The following is an 18,439-nucleotide window of genomic DNA, read 5'->3' as shown; positions in this document are numbered from 1 at the left end:
TGTCGGGTACTTGCAGAGCGACTGACCGTAGCAACTTCTACGCTACACGCTCTCTTTAACCTTATGTAAGCACTTCATGCTATCGACTAGCATCGTCATCAAACTTTAAGTAAAAACCTGAAAATACTATCATGATAATAATGTTAGTATTGTTATGTAGTTTTCCTATACCATTTTTCATTTAGAACCTCTTTGAAATAATCTTTATTATTTGTGGCATGCGTATTATAGTTTCAGTATTTTTTTATTTGTATATAACTCAGTCATAATATATTTACTAAAGGGAATTTGTATTAAAACCTTTAAAAAAGCATGATTAGTTTGTATAAACATAGAGAATACCAAATAAACACGCCTGTGTGGCTTTTATTAACATCTATTAACCGACTTCAAAAAAGGAGGTTTGCCATGCGACCCGTATGCAGGTGATTTATTTATAATACCTATCTACTATCTAGGTTTATTAAAAAATCTGTGTTAAGGATAATCAGTCCTCCTCACGAAAATAGAAATTATCGAAATACGTCAGGAATATCATCTAGGTAATTACAAAATATATTATTTTGTTAGTTGATATTTCTGATGTATTTTGATTTAAATAAAGTACAAAATTTTGAAGTAAATGAAACAATAGAATGTAATTTTTGTATTCGCATGTGGGTGCGAGAGTGTTAGTATGTGTGCGTGTGGATATGTGTATATGTCTGTTGAGATTAAGTTACAGTAAGATTGTATACTTCTATTTCATCGTATGTCTTGTTTAGCAAATTGTTTTTAAAAAAAGTTGTGTGTTCCTACACAACTTTTTTTTACAGTAAGCCAGTGGCAAATTATAAATAGACAAGTCAGCGTTAAGCTTATTATACACAATTTTGTTTTTATTTTTTATGGACATACGTATAATATAATATAATACGTATATAATTAAAAAATGTATTCAGAAAAAACATTCAATATTTTAATTTATTTTAATGTATGCTTTAATGACTTTACCCCCTAGCTTAAACATTGCGCGAATAGCCCTCTTCTGGTGCACAAATATCGTAAAAGACCATGCTGCGTTGCCCCAAATTATTATATTCTGTTAAATTTAAAGTACTGTTGAAGTAATTGAAATACTCGGTTTTAAGTATTTATCAAAATTACATCTTGTTAACTACTTCAAATTTTAACCAACGCAGCTTAGTTCAATAACCATACCACCATAAAGAAATACAACTTTTACATATTTTATATTTGGTGTGCAAACAAAAGTTGTGAAATTCATTTCACAACTTTAGTGTCTGTCATATTGTTTAAGATTATTTATACTTAATCGATGTACTATATCAGAAATAGCATCGTTTATATCGTTATACTATACCTGCATTCTTATTATTTTAAAAATTAATGGCATAACATCAACAAACAGTACTGTACCAAATTCGTTCCCTACAGGAAAGGGCAATTATTCAGTCAATAAAAAATAAGGAATATAACTGATCCGAGAATTGATCCTTGAGGGGTACCAATACCCCCATTCCAACTGAAAGTTCAGAAAATATTTTTCTTTTAACATCTACGCTCTGAATTATTTTGTTAAGATAAGAAGTCGAAAGCTTGAGTGCACAATCTCTGATTACAAAGTGTTTACCTTTCTGGCCAGACAATCAAAGACTTAAGAATAAGTTACAGAAAATCCCTAAGTAATCCTGTGACTTCTCCCAAGCTTCATATTTATTCTTAATAAGCTCGATACCAACAACGATTATCGAACAGTTTGTGTATCTAAAGAAACTCAGTCGAAAGAAAGTCTGCGATTGTGCTTCGAATAAATAATATTACTTCAGTCTGAGCGACAACGAATACACGAATGCCGCAAATGTCCAAGCTAAAATAAAAATTTTAAGAAGAAGCTGAATTGAACTAGATTTCGCCGACCCCTGTCTAAGAGTTAGATTAACAAAGACTCGATTCCAAAGTGTGTTCCGGTTGTCGTTAACATGTTCCCGACAATATTAGTGCGGTCGGTGTATTAAGATATCTACGATACTGCCCTCTGCATAGCAGTGAATGTTACTGATTAGCAACCAGTCATTGTTGTGTAGAAGAAAAAGAGTAGGTGATAGTACGCAGCGTTGTGGAACAGCAGAATTGACGAATTGAGAGCATGTACGTCTCCAGGAGATTGGGAATGCCATAAAAGACGCGTTAAATCGGGTGCTAGCTCGGAAGCACATGTCCGTAGCACATGATCGGAGAGACGCCAACCATACAAGAATTCGCTAGACAACTGATGTAAGAATAACACTTCGCAAACATATTTACAATGCATGGGAAAAATCACAGAATGCTATTGGAGTATTCTGTGATTTGTCTAAAGCATTTGTTTGTACTGTGATTTGTCTAAAGCTCTTGATCTCATTGCTTTATACTTAAGTCAAAAATTCCAACGAGTTTTCATTAATGGAATAAAGTTTTCTGGGTCTACGTTAAAAATGGGTATACAAGGATCAATTTTGGATCCCTTTCTATTTCTAGTATATATATATGATCTTCCTTTCTATGTTAAAGGTATTTGTGATATAGTGTTGTTTGCTGACGATACTTCACTGATTTTTAAAGTCGGCAGGACAAAAACTGACTATGACGATGTGAACGATGAATTATCACAGATAAACTATTGGTTCACATTAAATCGTTTAGTTTTAAATGCTCAAAAAATGAAATGTGTAGTTTTTACCATATCCAATGTTAGAAAGCAAAATTATAATATATCTTTAAACGGTGGCCGTCTTTATGTATATTCACAGTAGCATTGATCACTTTGATAGAATCAATAATAATCATTGTATGTGCACGAGAAGTAAGGATAAGCTTACAACGCCAAGTTTCCGACACCGCAAAGTCAATAAATCTTTCTTGGGACAAGGTATCCGTTTCACTTAATATAATTTTTAAATGACGATTCAAAAGTGCTTGTAAAAGTCTACTTGAACGTAAAGCTACCATCGATTTAAGTGTAGATTCTACCGCAAAGAACCGGCAAAAAATCTCAGTATTTACTCTTTTCCAACATTCGAAATAAATAATTATGCGTATTAAATACAATTAATATTATGATCTATCCTGTCTTAATGTCAAGAAGTATTTGCTCCACGTTTTTTTATCGTATAGAAAATCTTGCATAAATCTTGAATAATATGCCTTATGTACGAATGAATCTGAAGTCTGGCGACGGGATCGTCAAGGGCGTGCCTACTAGTGCGCCTACTGATCGGTTAAGGGAAATACCATAGAATGTGACAGATGAGTCACAGATTAAGGCAAACTTGGTTAAAATTTCATCTGAATGTTTTATCAAATCAGACTGGCTTGACAAATGGCTTACCATTTACCACGAGCAGGAATGACCCCAAAGCGATGAAATTAACGAGTGATGTAGCATTTTATACATAAACTATCGGTATTAAAAAAAAAAAGATTAAGAAATCATTTCGAGTTCGATACTCGAAATGATTTCATTTCGAGTATAGAAATCTTTTTTTTTTATTATTATTTTTATATCAAATTTATTAATTGCCTACAAAATATACACACTGATAATTGTAGGTTTTGAAAAAGGTCGTCCAGCGTATATATATATATATATATATATATATATATATACGCTGGACTATATATATATTAAAATTAATAATTAAAAACTACATATCAAGAAAAGTTATTTATAAATCGACATAATTGTTTTAAATTACTCGAGTCGTTTTGTTGGATGATCGCAATGAAAATAATTCACTACTTTATTGCTTATCTGTGTTTTGTTTGTAATCACGAGTATTAGCCTGTTATGTAGCCTCCCCCAACGGCCTCCGATTTATATTATAATTAATAATTATAGAGTATACTGTATGGTATGAGTGTGTCTACTGTCTAGTGTCATGACTTTGTTGTTGTTGTATATCATAATATAGGTTAATACAGTATAATGAGTTAATGATTTGAATATTGCAGAAAAAATGAAATGACAATGATATGTATTCTTACTTACTTTCTGCTTATACCCCAGAACTTTTGTGTTCCAAGAAGAGCGATATGTAATAAAAGACAACACTATAATAAATATTTTATATCACTTTAATATTTTTTGTAATACTTAACAAGCTTAAATCTTACAATATTGTCAAATATTCATTTGTTTTGATGAATGAAAACCCTATAAAAAGTCCTGCGAATCACCGATAACATCCCAAAAAGCTATTATAATGAGAAAGAGAGTCAAAAAAATTAAACAGGAAAATGAAATTACAAAATCACATCAACTATTGCAGAAGAAACGCAAACGGAAACTTACTGATAGAACACAATTTTCATTGTTACTTGATGAGCGAAAACCAGACAACTTCAAACCACTATCGTCTTGTTCTAAATCTGACATGTTCTATGACTTGTATGGAAACTTTAACTCCCTAAGTACTTCTTTAAACCATACATTACCGGAAAGAGAAAACACTACATGCAAAAAGTTGCCACTCAGAATAGAAGGTGATGTAATTATCTTAGATAGTGATGATGAAGCAGAAATCTCACCAAATAAATCAAAACAAGATAATACTGTCAGTTATACGAGTCACTTACCATCATTAAAAAACAATGAAAATGATAATGGTCATGAAGATACCAGTGATGATGAATTCTCAATATATAATGAAAGTACAAGTAATATAAATAATGTTTTCAATGATCAAGCTTCAACAGCAAATTCTCATGATATAAAAACTAGTTTGTATACTGAACCAGTGGAATTTCATAATCCACATGATTTTTGTCCTATTCCTAGTACTTCTAAAGATGATGAAACAATACTGAAAAATGAAGAAAGATTTAAAGAATATATTAGTCTTTGTATTTCCAATCGCAAAGCAACTCATAGTCCTGAAATTAAAAAAGAATGTTGTGAACCTATGATCACTGATGAAACTGATACTCAACAATTAATTGAAAAAAAAGAAAGTGAAGATGATGACACAAATACACCCAAAATCAACTGTCCCACCCTGATTGATACAATTGACTTAAGCTATGTTGACGATGTTATTGCTGAAAATGACTCAATTTTAAATAGGATCCGAAATAGACACAGCAGAATTGGCAAATTAATTGAAGTACTTAAAACAGAGCCGGAAGATATAACTGCAGTCCTGAATAACTCAAGTAACAATGAAGTCACAGTCCCAGTAAATGATGGGACTACAAAAATGGAACTGTCTGATCTTTCTACACCACCGTCCAGAATTAATGAGGTGTCATACAGTATTGAGAATATAGACACAAGCCAAAATAATCCCCATACAAATTATGATATGCCTCAGGAATCGTCTATAGAACAAACAAATTCCTTATCTAGAGACATTGAACTCCATATACCAAATAGTGGAGTGACCAATGAATCAGTACAGTTGCAATCACAGATGCTTAATGTACTCCCAATTAATATACCAGTTGATCAAATAACTAACTCAATAAGTCAATCCTCTAATTCACAAATAAGCAATTCTGATGAAAATTTTATAACAAATGATAATGTGACCATAACTTGTAACTGTAGTCAACAAAGACGAATTAAAAGTTTATCTCAAACATCAAACACCGTTTCGCCTTCAGAGAAAGAAAGTTCTAATCAAAATTCAGAACAAAATGTTAACCAGGAAGAAAAAAAGACTAGTTTCATTTCTGCAAGATGTCCAATTTGCATGGAATCTCTCGCTGAAAAGGTAATTGCTAGTACCTTATGTGGTCATCTTTTTTGTATGCCTTGTATAAAAGCGGCATTAAAGTACCCTCCTAAAAAGTGTCCTACATGTAGACAAAAAATTACTGGAATAGGTTATCACCAGATATTTTTATTTTAAGGAAATTATATTATATTTAAAATATAATATTCTTTATTTACTAACAATATAGTAATGAAACCAGGATAGAAATTATGATTAGTTAATTTTTTTTTGTTAATTATACTTGTATAACTGAAAAGTTAACAGATTCAATATTTTGATAACTATTCCATCTATGTTAGTATAGAATTATAAATATATATGTATATAAATTTATTAATAACACAATAGAATATACTATATGTATACTTATAAGCAATGTTGGTTTTAAAGTCTTTTATTTTGTTACCAAAGATTTGTTTAAAAAACAACTTTTATACTTTTTTAGATTTATGTTTTATATATTTTACATATTGTTTTATAACCAGAATTATATTTTATGATGTAAAACAAAAATGATTGAAATAGGTATGTGCGATATCCATTGAAATTATACTTAAGAAACAAAAGTGATTTTCATATTTTAAAAGCAGTATTTATTTATCCATGTACTTATTTATGTCAATTATAAAATTTAGTTATTGATTATAATTATGTTATATTATATTATGTAATTAATTTTTCATGGAATCTGTACGAATACAAATAAGTAATTTTATTGTCAACACTATACACTGACACAATAAATGATTTTTTGAATTTGCTATTACTTTCCACTTTCCTTTATTACTATTATTTTTCTGAAGATTTTTGAATATTATGTTGAGAGGTTACATACATATCATTTTAAAAAATGCTATTTTTTATGGCTGCAGTTTGTTGGAGTATATAAGATTTCATGCAAGCATCTCTGATAAAAGTCTATCTTCATGTTATGGTCTTCCACTACCCCAATGTTCTAGTGGGTAGCTTATTAATGCTAAGTTTCCGAAGTCCTAAGTTCAAATAATATATCTGGCATGTTCTGTATGACAAAAAGTTCTGAATTTAGGTTTGGAAGTTAATAATGTTTATGAGATTGCACTTGAGTGTGTGTCCTATAATGTTTATTAGCAAGCATGTGCATAGTTTTTTTTTAATCTATTGTCTTAAGTATATCGATTTTATACATAAAACTATAAATTAACAAACTGACATGTCATGTAGAAGTAGAAAAACCATCATAGCTGCGACATACTACTCGGATTAAAAAAGGGCCTATGAAGCACACGATATATTTATAAGGAATTCGGTGAAGAAACAAAAACGAGTGCGTATTACCTGTAGCAGGGTAATAAAATAAACAAATTGTTCAATTATATCCTTAGTTAATTAGCATTTAGTAACTACTTATTAATACGCCAGTAATTAATATGATATACGCCATTAACAAAAAAATAGTTTCGCGCTACCGGAAATTACATTCGCTTTTGAATTCACTTTTGTTGTTTCACTATAATGTTCAACGCGATCCATCTGCTTTTTGTTTTAAAATCTGAAACTACACTACTGTATTACTAAAGTGTACATCATAGAAATTTGGGCTAAATACCTTTTTTTGTCAGACAGTCAGACAAAATAAGATATATAAAGACTACCTAAAAATAAACCATTTATATACTTGATGTAATTGTAAATTTCTTATTTTATTTATTTATTGAATCAGGAATTTTACACAAGAAGAAAATGTAGTTGGTTTTGTTAAATCAAGCATAACTTAAATTTAGTGAATATATAATAATATGTAGTTACTACAAACTAAATTTAAATAAGTACCTCCCTATACAAATTCCGTCGTAATTAAAAACACGGTAATGACGTAATTACTACGTTTACACCGTTATCTTATGGTATTAGTATTAGATGCGCTGTTGAGACTTTTGCGCATTAAGTTACGGTCAATTGACAACAACTCATTTGATATAAAAGCAACAATTTATTTGTATTCATAATAATTTTGGGCATTTTTTGTTTATTGTGTCTTAAAAAGGCATTATTATTTACATGCGCACTTTGTTTACATGATTTAATAATTATTTATGGTTACCTACTAAAGTGAATTTATTTCGTATTTTCTTGTCAAATTATTTTACGAAAATCCACGACATGATTTACCTGAGGGGGAGCAGTACAACCGATAGGCCGACATAGATTAACGAACATGCTTAAAACAGCTTATACCTACAAATTACCTACCTGAAGGGTTAAAAAATTAATTTATTTCAACTAACACTATTAAAACCTACTATTCTTACCATGCCAAATTTCATTCTTCGATACTGTAAAAAAGACTCTCACAGAGGAGTAAAGCCTTCTGTGCATAGCATTGCGAACACTAACATAATATACTTATGTATATTATGTGAGTGATAACTAAGATAGGCCAGTAACACTAACACAGGCAAGTTTGTTAAACTTCCCTTTACATAAATAATTTCGAGACAACGATAATGGCTAACTTTAGTTTTTGAAGGCAAATATGAAAGATACAACTTTACTCTTCTTGTACCTATTACTATAACACAAGGTATTATTATTCTTGGTAAACAAAGATAATCCTAAACTATTACAAAAAATACTTTCATTATAAATTATTTTATGTCAGGGGAAGGTTGACAGGACAAAAAAATTAGCGCACATTCTTGATATTAAGCTTATCAAATTAGTAAACTGTTTACCAAAAGTAATGTAAACTGTTATACATACTAGTAGGAAACTAAATTAAATGAAATAGAAAAATCTGGAACAAAGTGGAACAAACTTTACACATTAATAACGGGATGTTAATCTAATAAAATAAACTTCATGAATTATATACTCTAACACATTATAGAATTTTAGTAATCTCAAAAAATATATATGTTAAAAAATGAAAATTCAGTAATGCTACTAACTACAATATATAATTTATTAAAACATAGATGTACATCATATTTGTTCCAAATATGGCAAAGTTTACACTTCGTCATTATTAGAGCCTGTGATCATGGCACAATATATATACAGAATATCTTCAACATGAATCATATTTATTTTTTCACAAAACCAACTTTAACATTGTTTTTTTTTTAGAATTGTAATGTCTTCTTTTTACTCTAAAAATTAGTGAATTGTAGTAATGTATTTTGAATACAAACTTAATCAAATAATATTCTTATTATATAAATATTCTTATTGAGTTACATTTTACTAAAACAACAAATTGTATATGGAAAATAATTGAGTAATAATAATTATTCTTTATTGCTACTATTTGAAGCTGGAACACTATCAGATTGTAACATTTCTATAGAAGTTGATAGTTGCTCTAAGCTTTGGACTAGTTGAGTCATTTTATCTTTTGATGCCGTATTTTCAAAGCAGTCCTCTGTTGGTTTCTCAGCATCTCCATATAAACGAAAATGTAACCTTGCTAAATGTTCTTGCTGGTCTCTTATGTTAATCATTTGTTCCATACTGCAACCCGTACCAAAAGCACTAAGCTTGCCAGTATGAAAATCATCTAACAGTTCCAGCAACGCTTTTTCCATATGCTTCACATCTGGGGTCTCCTTGGGCATATGCTTGGGTCTATTATTGTTAGTCCGCTGAAAATCACGATGCAATCTTCTCTCGTTAACATAAGATACCTTAGCAGAATCATTTATACTGTTGTTGGTACTTGTGAATGTTTGGGGATTTTTCGATGTATGACTAACCGCACCACTCGATAATTTATTGCTAGTAACTGGGGACGTAGCAGGGTGTGAAACTTTTTGGTCTTCTTCTTCCCCTTCATTCTGCATAAGCTGCTGCGTTTCGTTAGCTTCCTCTAAATCTAAGCTCATGTATGCTAAATTCTTTTGACTGTTCAATATTTTACTATACTACAAAATCTGATTTTTCTTTTTATTAAAAACAAAATAATTTAGCTTTAAGGATAAGGTTAAAAACCACTTTTTCAAAATATCAATAACTTTAACAACCAAAGACTACACAATCACTACATTATTTACATAATATAACAACAAATAATGACGTTAAATATCTAAATGTAAATGACAGTCTCAACTCTCAATAATGTCAGACGGTCGACGGATAATGACCGGAAGTGTAAACCTGCCTAATATTAAAATTATTATTTTTGGTATTTTATTTTTGTTGATATTACTAATGTAAGCTCGTTTTGCTGTATTTGAGCCTCTGTTACTTGAGTAAATGAAAATGAAGCGAATACATTTTTTTTAAAAGTACTGAAACGTAGTGATTCTATTGTTTGTGTTGTACTACTTACTATAATTTTCTGAAGCTCCAAATTTACTTACATGTAAAACTATTATTCGAAAAGTACCTTTTCCTGAACGACCAGGTAGTGTTACATTACGCTAAAAATTAGGTTTAAAGGATCCCTAAATTAGGCTAAAAGACTAACAATTATAATTATGTTTATTACATAAGAATTATCGACATTAAATCCTTAAATATATACAAATATTAATTAAAAATAGTTATTGTATAATCTCTACCACGAATAGTGGCAAGAATGCTAGCAGCATTTACCCGTTGAATCGCAATTCCGATTCTTTGAACAAAAACAAACCTACCAAGTACCAAAGCTCTACCACCAAATAAAAACCTTACATTTTTTTATTCTGAGAATTCACAATCATAGGGCTACTTAGTACGATGCTGCTGTAAACTATTGTTGCGGGCTTTATATTATTTACACAAGCAGTAATATCGTGACTGCCTAGTTTTTGTTTCGACCGATGTAGCAGCGTAAGGTGTAATAATTTTAGATACGATATTTTTTAAATATTAACTGATGTGTTATGCAGTAAATTACTGACTGAAAATTAAAGTTAATTGATGAACGACGTTAATTGATTTCAATTCCATTTCTTTCTTCATTATAGTAGTCCTTGTTAAGTTTATGGAGTCGCTGATTCAAAATAATCAAAAAAACATTTTTTTTATTTAATTCATGACATGAATAAAAGTATAACAAGGTGATCTTTAAATTTTCTTGTTATAATATACGTCTTTTTATTTAATACTACTAACAAAAAAATAACACGGACCCATCACAATTCAATTTATCTGATCGCCTAGCTTTTGGCAACATAACTTTTAGTTGTCAAAATAAAGTTAGAAAACGATCAAGGTAGGCTTGATAATTTTTGTATAATAATATATTACGTTATAGTAAGAATAATGTTAAGTTTTGTATTAGCTTTAATGACTATAATTTATCAAAAATATATTACTAGTGTAATCTAAATAATATCTTCTTAGACTGTATGAATAGGTCAACCTCCATTGTCCATTTTTTTCTGGCCACATCCTCAATAATTATAGCACATGTTTCGCTTGAGTACCGACAAAAAAATAATGGTTCAATCTTACAATGCTTTTCCCTGAATGCTGTATTTTTTTTTAGGTAAACTTCAGCTTGTTAATCGATAATTGGTATCTATCTGGATGATACAGCATTTGCATGTTGGTATTTTGCATGTATTTATTGCGTCGCCAGACTTAATAAGTAATATCGACGAACAGAATATCCAAGATGACGGCGTCATCATCTCTCGACCCAAAACTCCGAAATCGTATTACGAGATACCTTCATACCGGGAATGAGATTCCAAAATATTATCCTGGATGTTGGAACTCCCACAAATATTTTGAAACACACAAACTAAAAGCTATTGATGAAGCATTGGAAAGTGGATCAAATAATGTTGAAGTTGTTGATATCATTCTACAGGTCTGTAAAGTAAAAAGTGATATATTCAAACAAAACAAATTGAAACATAACAGCATTAATTTTGTTTTAGGCTTACAAAGATGGTTGGTGTACTAGATTTGAGACAATTGCATTTGCTTTGACTAAATGTCTTCTCAATGGGTCTCCAATAGTTAAAGAGGCAACATATAAAGCTGCCTCAGAAATATGTAACACGCCAGAAGAGATGATGTTATTCAATAAATTCACCAGACTCTTACAAACTGGTATGCCCATTTATTGTATCAAACTTAAACTGCAAATCTACTATAATGTGAATATTATAATAGACATAAATTGTCTAGTAGCCTCTGAATCTTGCACAAGAAAATACAATTGTCAGTTTCTATAGTAAGAAAGTAAAAGTAACCACTTTGATTTGTAAAGAAATTATATTACTTTATTTTTAAACCATATATCATAGTACAAACATTTATTTCACTAGGTAATGGTCGTGGATGGTGCAAGCATGTCAAAGAATGGTACATTCGTAAAGATCCAATGGAACTAGCAAAGGAAATGACAAGAGTGCGTGCAAGACATGGACGTTCTCACAAAACACTCTTAAAGAAATCTCATGTTAAGATTCCTGAAAATGACCATGGTTAGTATTACTGATAAATATTTGATTAATTGCTGTTTAAGAAAGGATACATATCATATCATGTTTTGTTTGTTGTTATACCAATTTATTTTTTAGCTCGAGATGCAGTAATCAAGTATGCTATTTTCGGTCTGAAACGAGCTAAGCAAATGTTGGGTAATGTTGAAGGAACAAAAGAGGTTTTTGATTACATTCAGATAGTTGAGGACATGCGCCACTGTGAAGATCCTGTGGCAGCAGCAGAAATGGCTACCCAGCACCAATTCACTCTTGATCATGTTCCAGGACACCTGCTCACTTCACAAGATGTATGTTATTAAGGAAATTTACTACAGAATGAGTATTATCTATAGTATTTTTGTATTTATTTCTATAAAAATTTAAAAAAAAATAAAAATCTATGGTACTGTTACTTTTTAATAATATAAGATTCAATATTCTTTTTTATAATAAATAGTAGTAGTACATAATCATATACTCAAAAAATATTTCGACATAAGCCTATACGTAGAAATGCTCATCTATGCTATAAGAATAGATAATTACATTTAATTTTAATCATTTAAAACTTTGTCTTAATTTTTAAGGTCTGGAATGCAGTTTTGCCTCAATTTTCCCTGGGAGAGTTACTCAGCAACATTCAACGTATTCACAACATGGGTTTTCTGACAAGTGACTCTACCACCACAGGAATCCTGATCTCACTGCTAAATAATCAGGATGTTATTAAAAAATCGAAAGTTACTCCGATCGAAGTATATATCACTTTATGCAACTACAAAAAAAAGACCAGGTACATTAAATTTGAATTAAAGATATTTATCTAATTTAAATAATTTTGATATTCCATGATTGATTTAAGTGGCAATTATATAATTAAAAATGTTTCTTTTGTCATAAGCAATATTAATTTGAATATACTTACAAGTGGAATATATCATCATATTCCACTTGTAAAAGCTCTAATATAACTGTTAAACTTCTACTGCAATTCTCCTGTTATTACTAAACATATTGCTACACACTACTATTAATAATAACATCGACATCAGTGTAGCTCGTTATAAATTTTGCATTCTCTATATTCTTTCTTATCTTTACCTTTATATAATATAAAATGTATTAATGTTCGTTCACTATATAAATTTGTTATATAAATAATATAACTCTTATATTTTTCATAGACCAATGAAATATGAAAAAGCTAAAGTAGCAATGGAAAAGCAAGCCCGACGTCGCACTCGTCAAATCTTTGATACTAAAACAGAACTCTGGGAGTGGACTGTTACACGCCGTCATCCTAAAGAAATAAAGCATTGGGGTCAGTACTCATATCTAGTATGATAAAGTCTATTTTATTTATTATTCTGTTGCTAATTTGTATTTTGCAATTGTAATCAATAATAGACAAATAATATTAATAATTTAGAATTCAATTAAGTTCTTACTAATAAAATTATTTTATTTTAGGTATTGATCAACCACCCAACCCTACTGTTCTGGCTGCACTCAGCAAGCTGATTGATCAGACTTGGTTGCTCACTCCTCCAACTGAAGCCCGCTATCTCATCACTTTGGACATGAGACACCATATGTTCAAAGGTTAATTTATATATAGCAAAAATTATACAAACTAAATGCTACTGTTGGGTTGTTATATTAATGAAGAAGTTTTTTATTATGTCTGTAGTAATTTATTTTTTGCCTTGATATAGGTCGTCATTTCTGCAAAAACTATGTGATTCCAAAGAAGGGCAGGAAAACTTCAGCTAAGAGTACACCCGGAGCTGGCGGTGATGCTGATACTGAAAAACCTGAAAGCAAGAAACATTTACTTGCTGAATGTTTCTACAATAAACATGTGACTCCTGGACATGCTGGTGAGTTCATTAGAAAGTCTGGTAGTGAACCAAATAACAAAACTGAAAACTGAAAAAAAAAAATTTGTTCACCCCTACCATCCTATCTCTCTCCTCTACCAAAGGTTGCCTGGAAGAGATCGCTGTTTTAGCGATAAGGCCGCCTATTGTACATTTTTCTTTTCTTTGTTTTTGTTGTACTCCTATTATTTTTGTCTATATTGGTGTGCAATAAAGAGTATATAAATAAATAAATAAAAACTGAGAAAAAACTCGACACTTTTTTTTTTATGTTAAGAAATTTTTAAATTTTGTATTTGAAACAGTACTGTTCGTAACACAATAGATGTCATTAATTGTATTCCTAAAAAGTCATATTCAGTATCTTCTATTATATACTAAGACGTTAATTGTTGTTTATGTCATATTAAATCTCGAAGAAAAATAATCAAGATGTTGTTTTTTAACAGCTATAATATTAGCACTTCAATTGCTGAAGCGTGAAAAAAATGTGAAACTGGCAGTCTTCACTGAGGAAGGAATACAGTTGGTCTCCATTGAGCGTAACTTTAGCAACATTGAAGAAGCTGAGTTTGTTTTAAGGGTAAATTTTTGTGTATTAATATTATTAATGAAAATATAATTTTTGTACTTCAAGTAATATAAATGACATACAAAAAATTAAAAAATATATATTACATATGATATACACTGGTTTAATACTGATTACATAGATATACACTCTTATGTGGGGTCTGAATAATGTTTTACATTAGAATCCAAGAAAACACACAAAAAGTGTATTTTAGTATTATACTTTTGTAAAGATGTATTTGCCAATTATATGATTTTTTTATTTAATAAATGATAGCCAGAATAAGGCAAATATGGAAATTTGCCAAAAAATTGTTTTTATTTTTTCTTTTGCCAGATGGTAATTTTAATTTAATAAAACTTCCATACAAACCATACATCTTTTGGATTGATTTTCACGGTTAGGTATGCTAATAATGGTAAATATTCAATGACCATTATTAGTATTAATTAAGTTATTAAAGATTTAAATGTTAAAAAAGTTTAATTTCTTGTATATAAATATATATATATATATATTTTTTGTTAATACAGAAAGCAAACTTAGGCCGCGTTCAACTCGACGCACCCATTGAATGGGCCACCAAAAACAATCAGAAGTTCGACGTGTTTATTAATATGGTGGATCGGACCACTCGCTACATGGAACTAGACCTCACTTCTCGCGGTGGGCGAGGACCGGGAGGGCGATTTGGTCCGCCACCATCTCCAACAAAGGAGATACCAGACCATTGTCCCGTTAGAGCTCTTGAACGTTATCGGGCCAGTAGAGTGCGAGATGCGAAGTAAGTTTAATTTCACATAAATAACAAAATATTATAATAATAGGCCCTTTGGCGGTAGCGTTTAACAAGATTGGGGCCGCATCGGTTACCTCATGGTAAGTCCATGAGGTGGCCCAATCGCGAGTCCATCTACCTGTTATAAAACAAACCACATCGTATCGTAAAAGTAAATTAAAAAAAAAAAAAAAACAAAAATTTAGGTAAATTGAATTTTTTGAAGGTATAAAACCTTTGAAGAATCTTTGTTTTTAAAAAAGATGAGACTTAGAAATCAGCTCGAAATGTATATATTTCTCATTTTTACAATTCTTTGCATTATCTTGTAACTAACCTACCTTTTTAGAACCTACATTATAAGAAATGGAGAAAACTTTATTTGCAACTTTTGTTTTTTTTTTCAGGATGATCGTAGTGTCGTTAGCTTCGCACCGAATAGCGACCACTGACGGCACGCACGAGGGCGTGCTCGACATCGTTGGTGTCGACGAACACGTACCGAAACTTATGGATGCGTTCGTTCTCGGCCAGTTCAAGTAGATCTTGAATTGTTATATTGTCAATTTACATTGGAATTAACTTTTCGGCGACGGTTGTATCTCATGCAATTTAATCGACTTCCTTTTACCCCAGTATTTGAATTGTTTACACCACGATGTGTTCCGAACCCAATTTAAAAAAATTTAAAATGTTATCGAAAAATGTAGTATGTAAAAATGAAATACCAATTGGCTTTACTTTTAATTACAGTCAAAGGTTTGTAATTTTATTTGCTGTAATTTTCAAATTTAGTTAATCATATCAGGTTCGGTCACAGTAAAAATACAAAGAACTTATTCTTTGGAATGCTTGGAGCTTAATTTTTTTTTTGTTTAACTTCACAGTAGACAATTCAGTTTGCTTTGAGGTTTATTTATAAATAAGCTGCTACATGCGAATTTCTTATATTACAAAACACTGTGGATATTTAAAAAAACTTAAAGCCTGGACCATTTAAGATTGATAAAAGATTAGTGTGACTAGGAATGATATTTTTGTATCAGTTCAGGTATTGAACATTATTAGATCTCTGTCTGAACCCCTTTTAGTGGGGAAAGTCTTTGTTAATTATTATGTTTAGTAAGTTGTTTCGCTTAGATATTTTACTTAAAATGAATCTGTGGTTTAAGACTTTTAACTCAATATTTATCACAATCATTTCTGGTAGTGATATAGAAACTGACTTACGTTTTTTTTTGTTTTTTTTTTTTTCTTTGTATTTATCGTATATTTATAGGGATGCTTAATAATCAAAGCTTTTATGTATCACATTTGTTCTTATTCAATAAGAATAAACACATATTTTGTAGTTATATAATGTGAATCTATCCCTAGGGGGATATATTGGCATTATGGTTTTGTTCTTAAAAGATTTTTCGATATTAACATACCCTCATACAGATTAGTTATTTTAATTATAGGCTTATTTTTTTATAAAGCTTGATTGTAACAGGGTCTTTTTGGTCATTCAAAATATTGGCACCTGATGCTCACTGTACTCACGGAAATGTGTTCAATGATACAATGATGAGTGATAGCGGTGAGATTAAACGAAATTGCTTTTATGTTTAACTTATAAAAGATTATATTTCAAAAATAAATAACCGCAAGAACGAACGCCAGTACTTTATTAATGTAGTTATTGTGTTTAAAATTTTATTTATTACTGTTTTTAAATATTTTGAACGGTGGTTAGTGTGGTTGTGCGTTAATCTTTCCTCTTTGCCAAAGTAAAATATGCATTTGTAATTTAAATAAAAAGTACTGGCGAGGACGTTTGTTTGTTAACAATATAGATAATAGCATATCTCTCGTATTATAGACTAATCGAAAACTGATACATGCTCATAATATTTTTTATAAGTACATACACGTTTTCGGATCTTTTTATATGTGCGAGTTACTTTTAATTCCCGACGCGATGGGCATGTATCAAATTTCTCACTGTTCGTAGTAATAAGTAAATCCGTATCGATATGTTGGTTACTTTTGTACTGATATGAACGGACTTCAGAATCTGTGATCACTTGGTACTCTCTCGGGTTTAAGTAATTTTTTTATAACTGATTGTTGAAAAACTTCGAAACCTAAAACTCGAAATTGCTAGGTATACGCTTTTTTATTACGTATGTTATTTTTGTTGTGGAATGTTATAGATAACCAATTAATTAGTATTATATAATTGACAAATACACTATTTATTTATCAAGCTGTTAAATACTATGTTTCAATGTTATGAGTGACTTGAGTTTTATTGATTTAAAAAGACATCGAACGCGTTTTTGTTTTCCGATGATGTGATTCCCTAATCATTTTAATGCTTGTCACTTAATTGAAACTTATTTATTTCAAAGCTTGTATTTCAAAAATAGCATTCTGTGATCAATGATGCCTTGGCAACTCCAAACCTTAGTGATATAGTAGCCCAAAGGCTGGCTTTTCTTTTGGAGTCAAACGAATTAAAAGAAAAAAGAAGAAAATGGCCGATTTTAGGTAATATTTAAACAAAGCAAAAAACTATAAATTTTAAAATAACCATATGTCTTGTTTCCTTTTCATAAAGGTTGATCCTATTACAATATTTTTGTATGATTTCTATGAGAAAAGAATATATAAGTGTTGGTAGAGGAACCATTTTTCATTTAAATTGAAAATTTAAATAATCAATTTAATAAAAAAAACAATATCTGCGAAGCGCTGCTACTTATATAAAATATTATATATTAAAACCAAGTCGCGCTGCAACTACTGTTATAAGTTTTATGTATATTGGCTTTGTATTTATTTCAGGTAGGCATAACAAAAAAACGTCTCATTGATTAATATTTATAATCAATTTTATGACAACAAAATATATACTTTTCTCTATGAAATAAGGAGAATCATTCGTTCCGTCCCATTTGGAAATGTCTCATTTCAAATTACATTAGTCCTAAGTTCAGAATATTATTTGTTTAACCAGTCACAGCGGCATATCAATGGCACCTTAAACTAAGAATAACAAA

The 18,439-nt window shown here is 30.2% G+C and overlaps 3 protein-coding genes across 3 annotated transcripts; 2 read left to right on the top strand and 1 right to left on the bottom strand.

Annotated features, from left to right (window-relative positions):
• Positions 1 to 3,830: 3,830 nt before the first annotated feature.
• On the top strand, positions 3,831 to 6,081 carry LOC125075866 (probable E3 ubiquitin-protein ligase bre1). The gene has a single exon (XM_047687688.1). The coding sequence runs from the start codon at positions 4,245 to 4,247 to the stop codon at positions 5,889 to 5,891; it is 1,647 nt and encodes a 548-aa protein (XP_047543644.1). The 5' UTR covers positions 3,831 to 4,244; the 3' UTR covers positions 5,892 to 6,081.
• Positions 6,082 to 8,679: 2,598 nt separating this feature from the next.
• LOC125075872 (coiled-coil domain-containing protein 28A) lies at positions 8,680 to 9,807 on the bottom strand. Its single transcript, XM_047687701.1, has one exon. The coding sequence runs from the start codon at positions 9,617 to 9,619 to the stop codon at positions 9,026 to 9,028; it is 594 nt and encodes a 197-aa protein (XP_047543657.1). The 5' UTR covers positions 9,620 to 9,807; the 3' UTR covers positions 8,680 to 9,025.
• A 1,404-nt stretch (positions 9,808 to 11,211) lies between these two features.
• LOC125075857 lies at positions 11,212 to 16,624 on the top strand. Its single transcript, XM_047687675.1, has 11 exons — positions 11,212 to 11,538; positions 11,609 to 11,783; positions 12,002 to 12,160; positions 12,257 to 12,468; positions 12,748 to 12,953; positions 13,345 to 13,481; positions 13,631 to 13,762; positions 13,876 to 14,040; positions 14,490 to 14,623; positions 15,148 to 15,398; positions 15,800 to 16,624. Exons 1-11 carry the CDS (start codon positions 11,341 to 11,343, stop codon positions 15,933 to 15,935), a joined length of 1,905 nt encoding a protein of 634 aa, XP_047543631.1. The 5' UTR covers positions 11,212 to 11,340; the 3' UTR covers positions 15,936 to 16,624.
• Positions 16,625 to 18,439: the final 1,815 nt, after the last annotated feature.

The sequence above is a fragment of the Vanessa atalanta genome, chromosome 2 (assembly GCF_905147765.1).
Source record: "Vanessa atalanta chromosome 2, ilVanAtal1.2, whole genome shotgun sequence".
NCBI lineage: Eukaryota > Metazoa > Arthropoda > Insecta > Lepidoptera > Nymphalidae > Vanessa > Vanessa atalanta.
The sequence above is the reverse complement of the archived record's forward strand: the minus strand, read 5'-3'. Positions and strand labels throughout refer to the sequence as shown.

What these genes read in the sequence shown, in the direction of transcription:
- LOC125075866 (XM_047687688.1), top strand. Translation starts at nt 4,245, where the DNA reads ATGAGAAAGAGAGTCAAAAAAATTAAACAGGAAAATGAAATTACAAAA.
- LOC125075872 (XM_047687701.1), bottom strand. Translation starts at nt 9,619, where the DNA reads ATGAGCTTAGATTTAGAGGAAGCTAACGAAACGCAGCAGCTTATGCAG.
- LOC125075857 (XM_047687675.1), top strand. Translation starts at nt 11,341, where the DNA reads ATGACGGCGTCATCATCTCTCGACCCAAAACTCCGAAATCGTATTACG. An exon ending in GAGACACCATATGTTCAAAG is followed by an intron (nt 13,763 to 13,875) that starts GTTAATTTATAT and finishes GCCTTGATATAG; the next exon opens with GTCGTCATTTCTGCAAAAAC. An exon ending in TGTGACTCCTGGACATGCTG is followed by an intron (nt 14,041 to 14,489) that starts GTGAGTTCATTA and finishes GTTTTTTAACAG; the next exon opens with CTATAATATTAGCACTTCAA.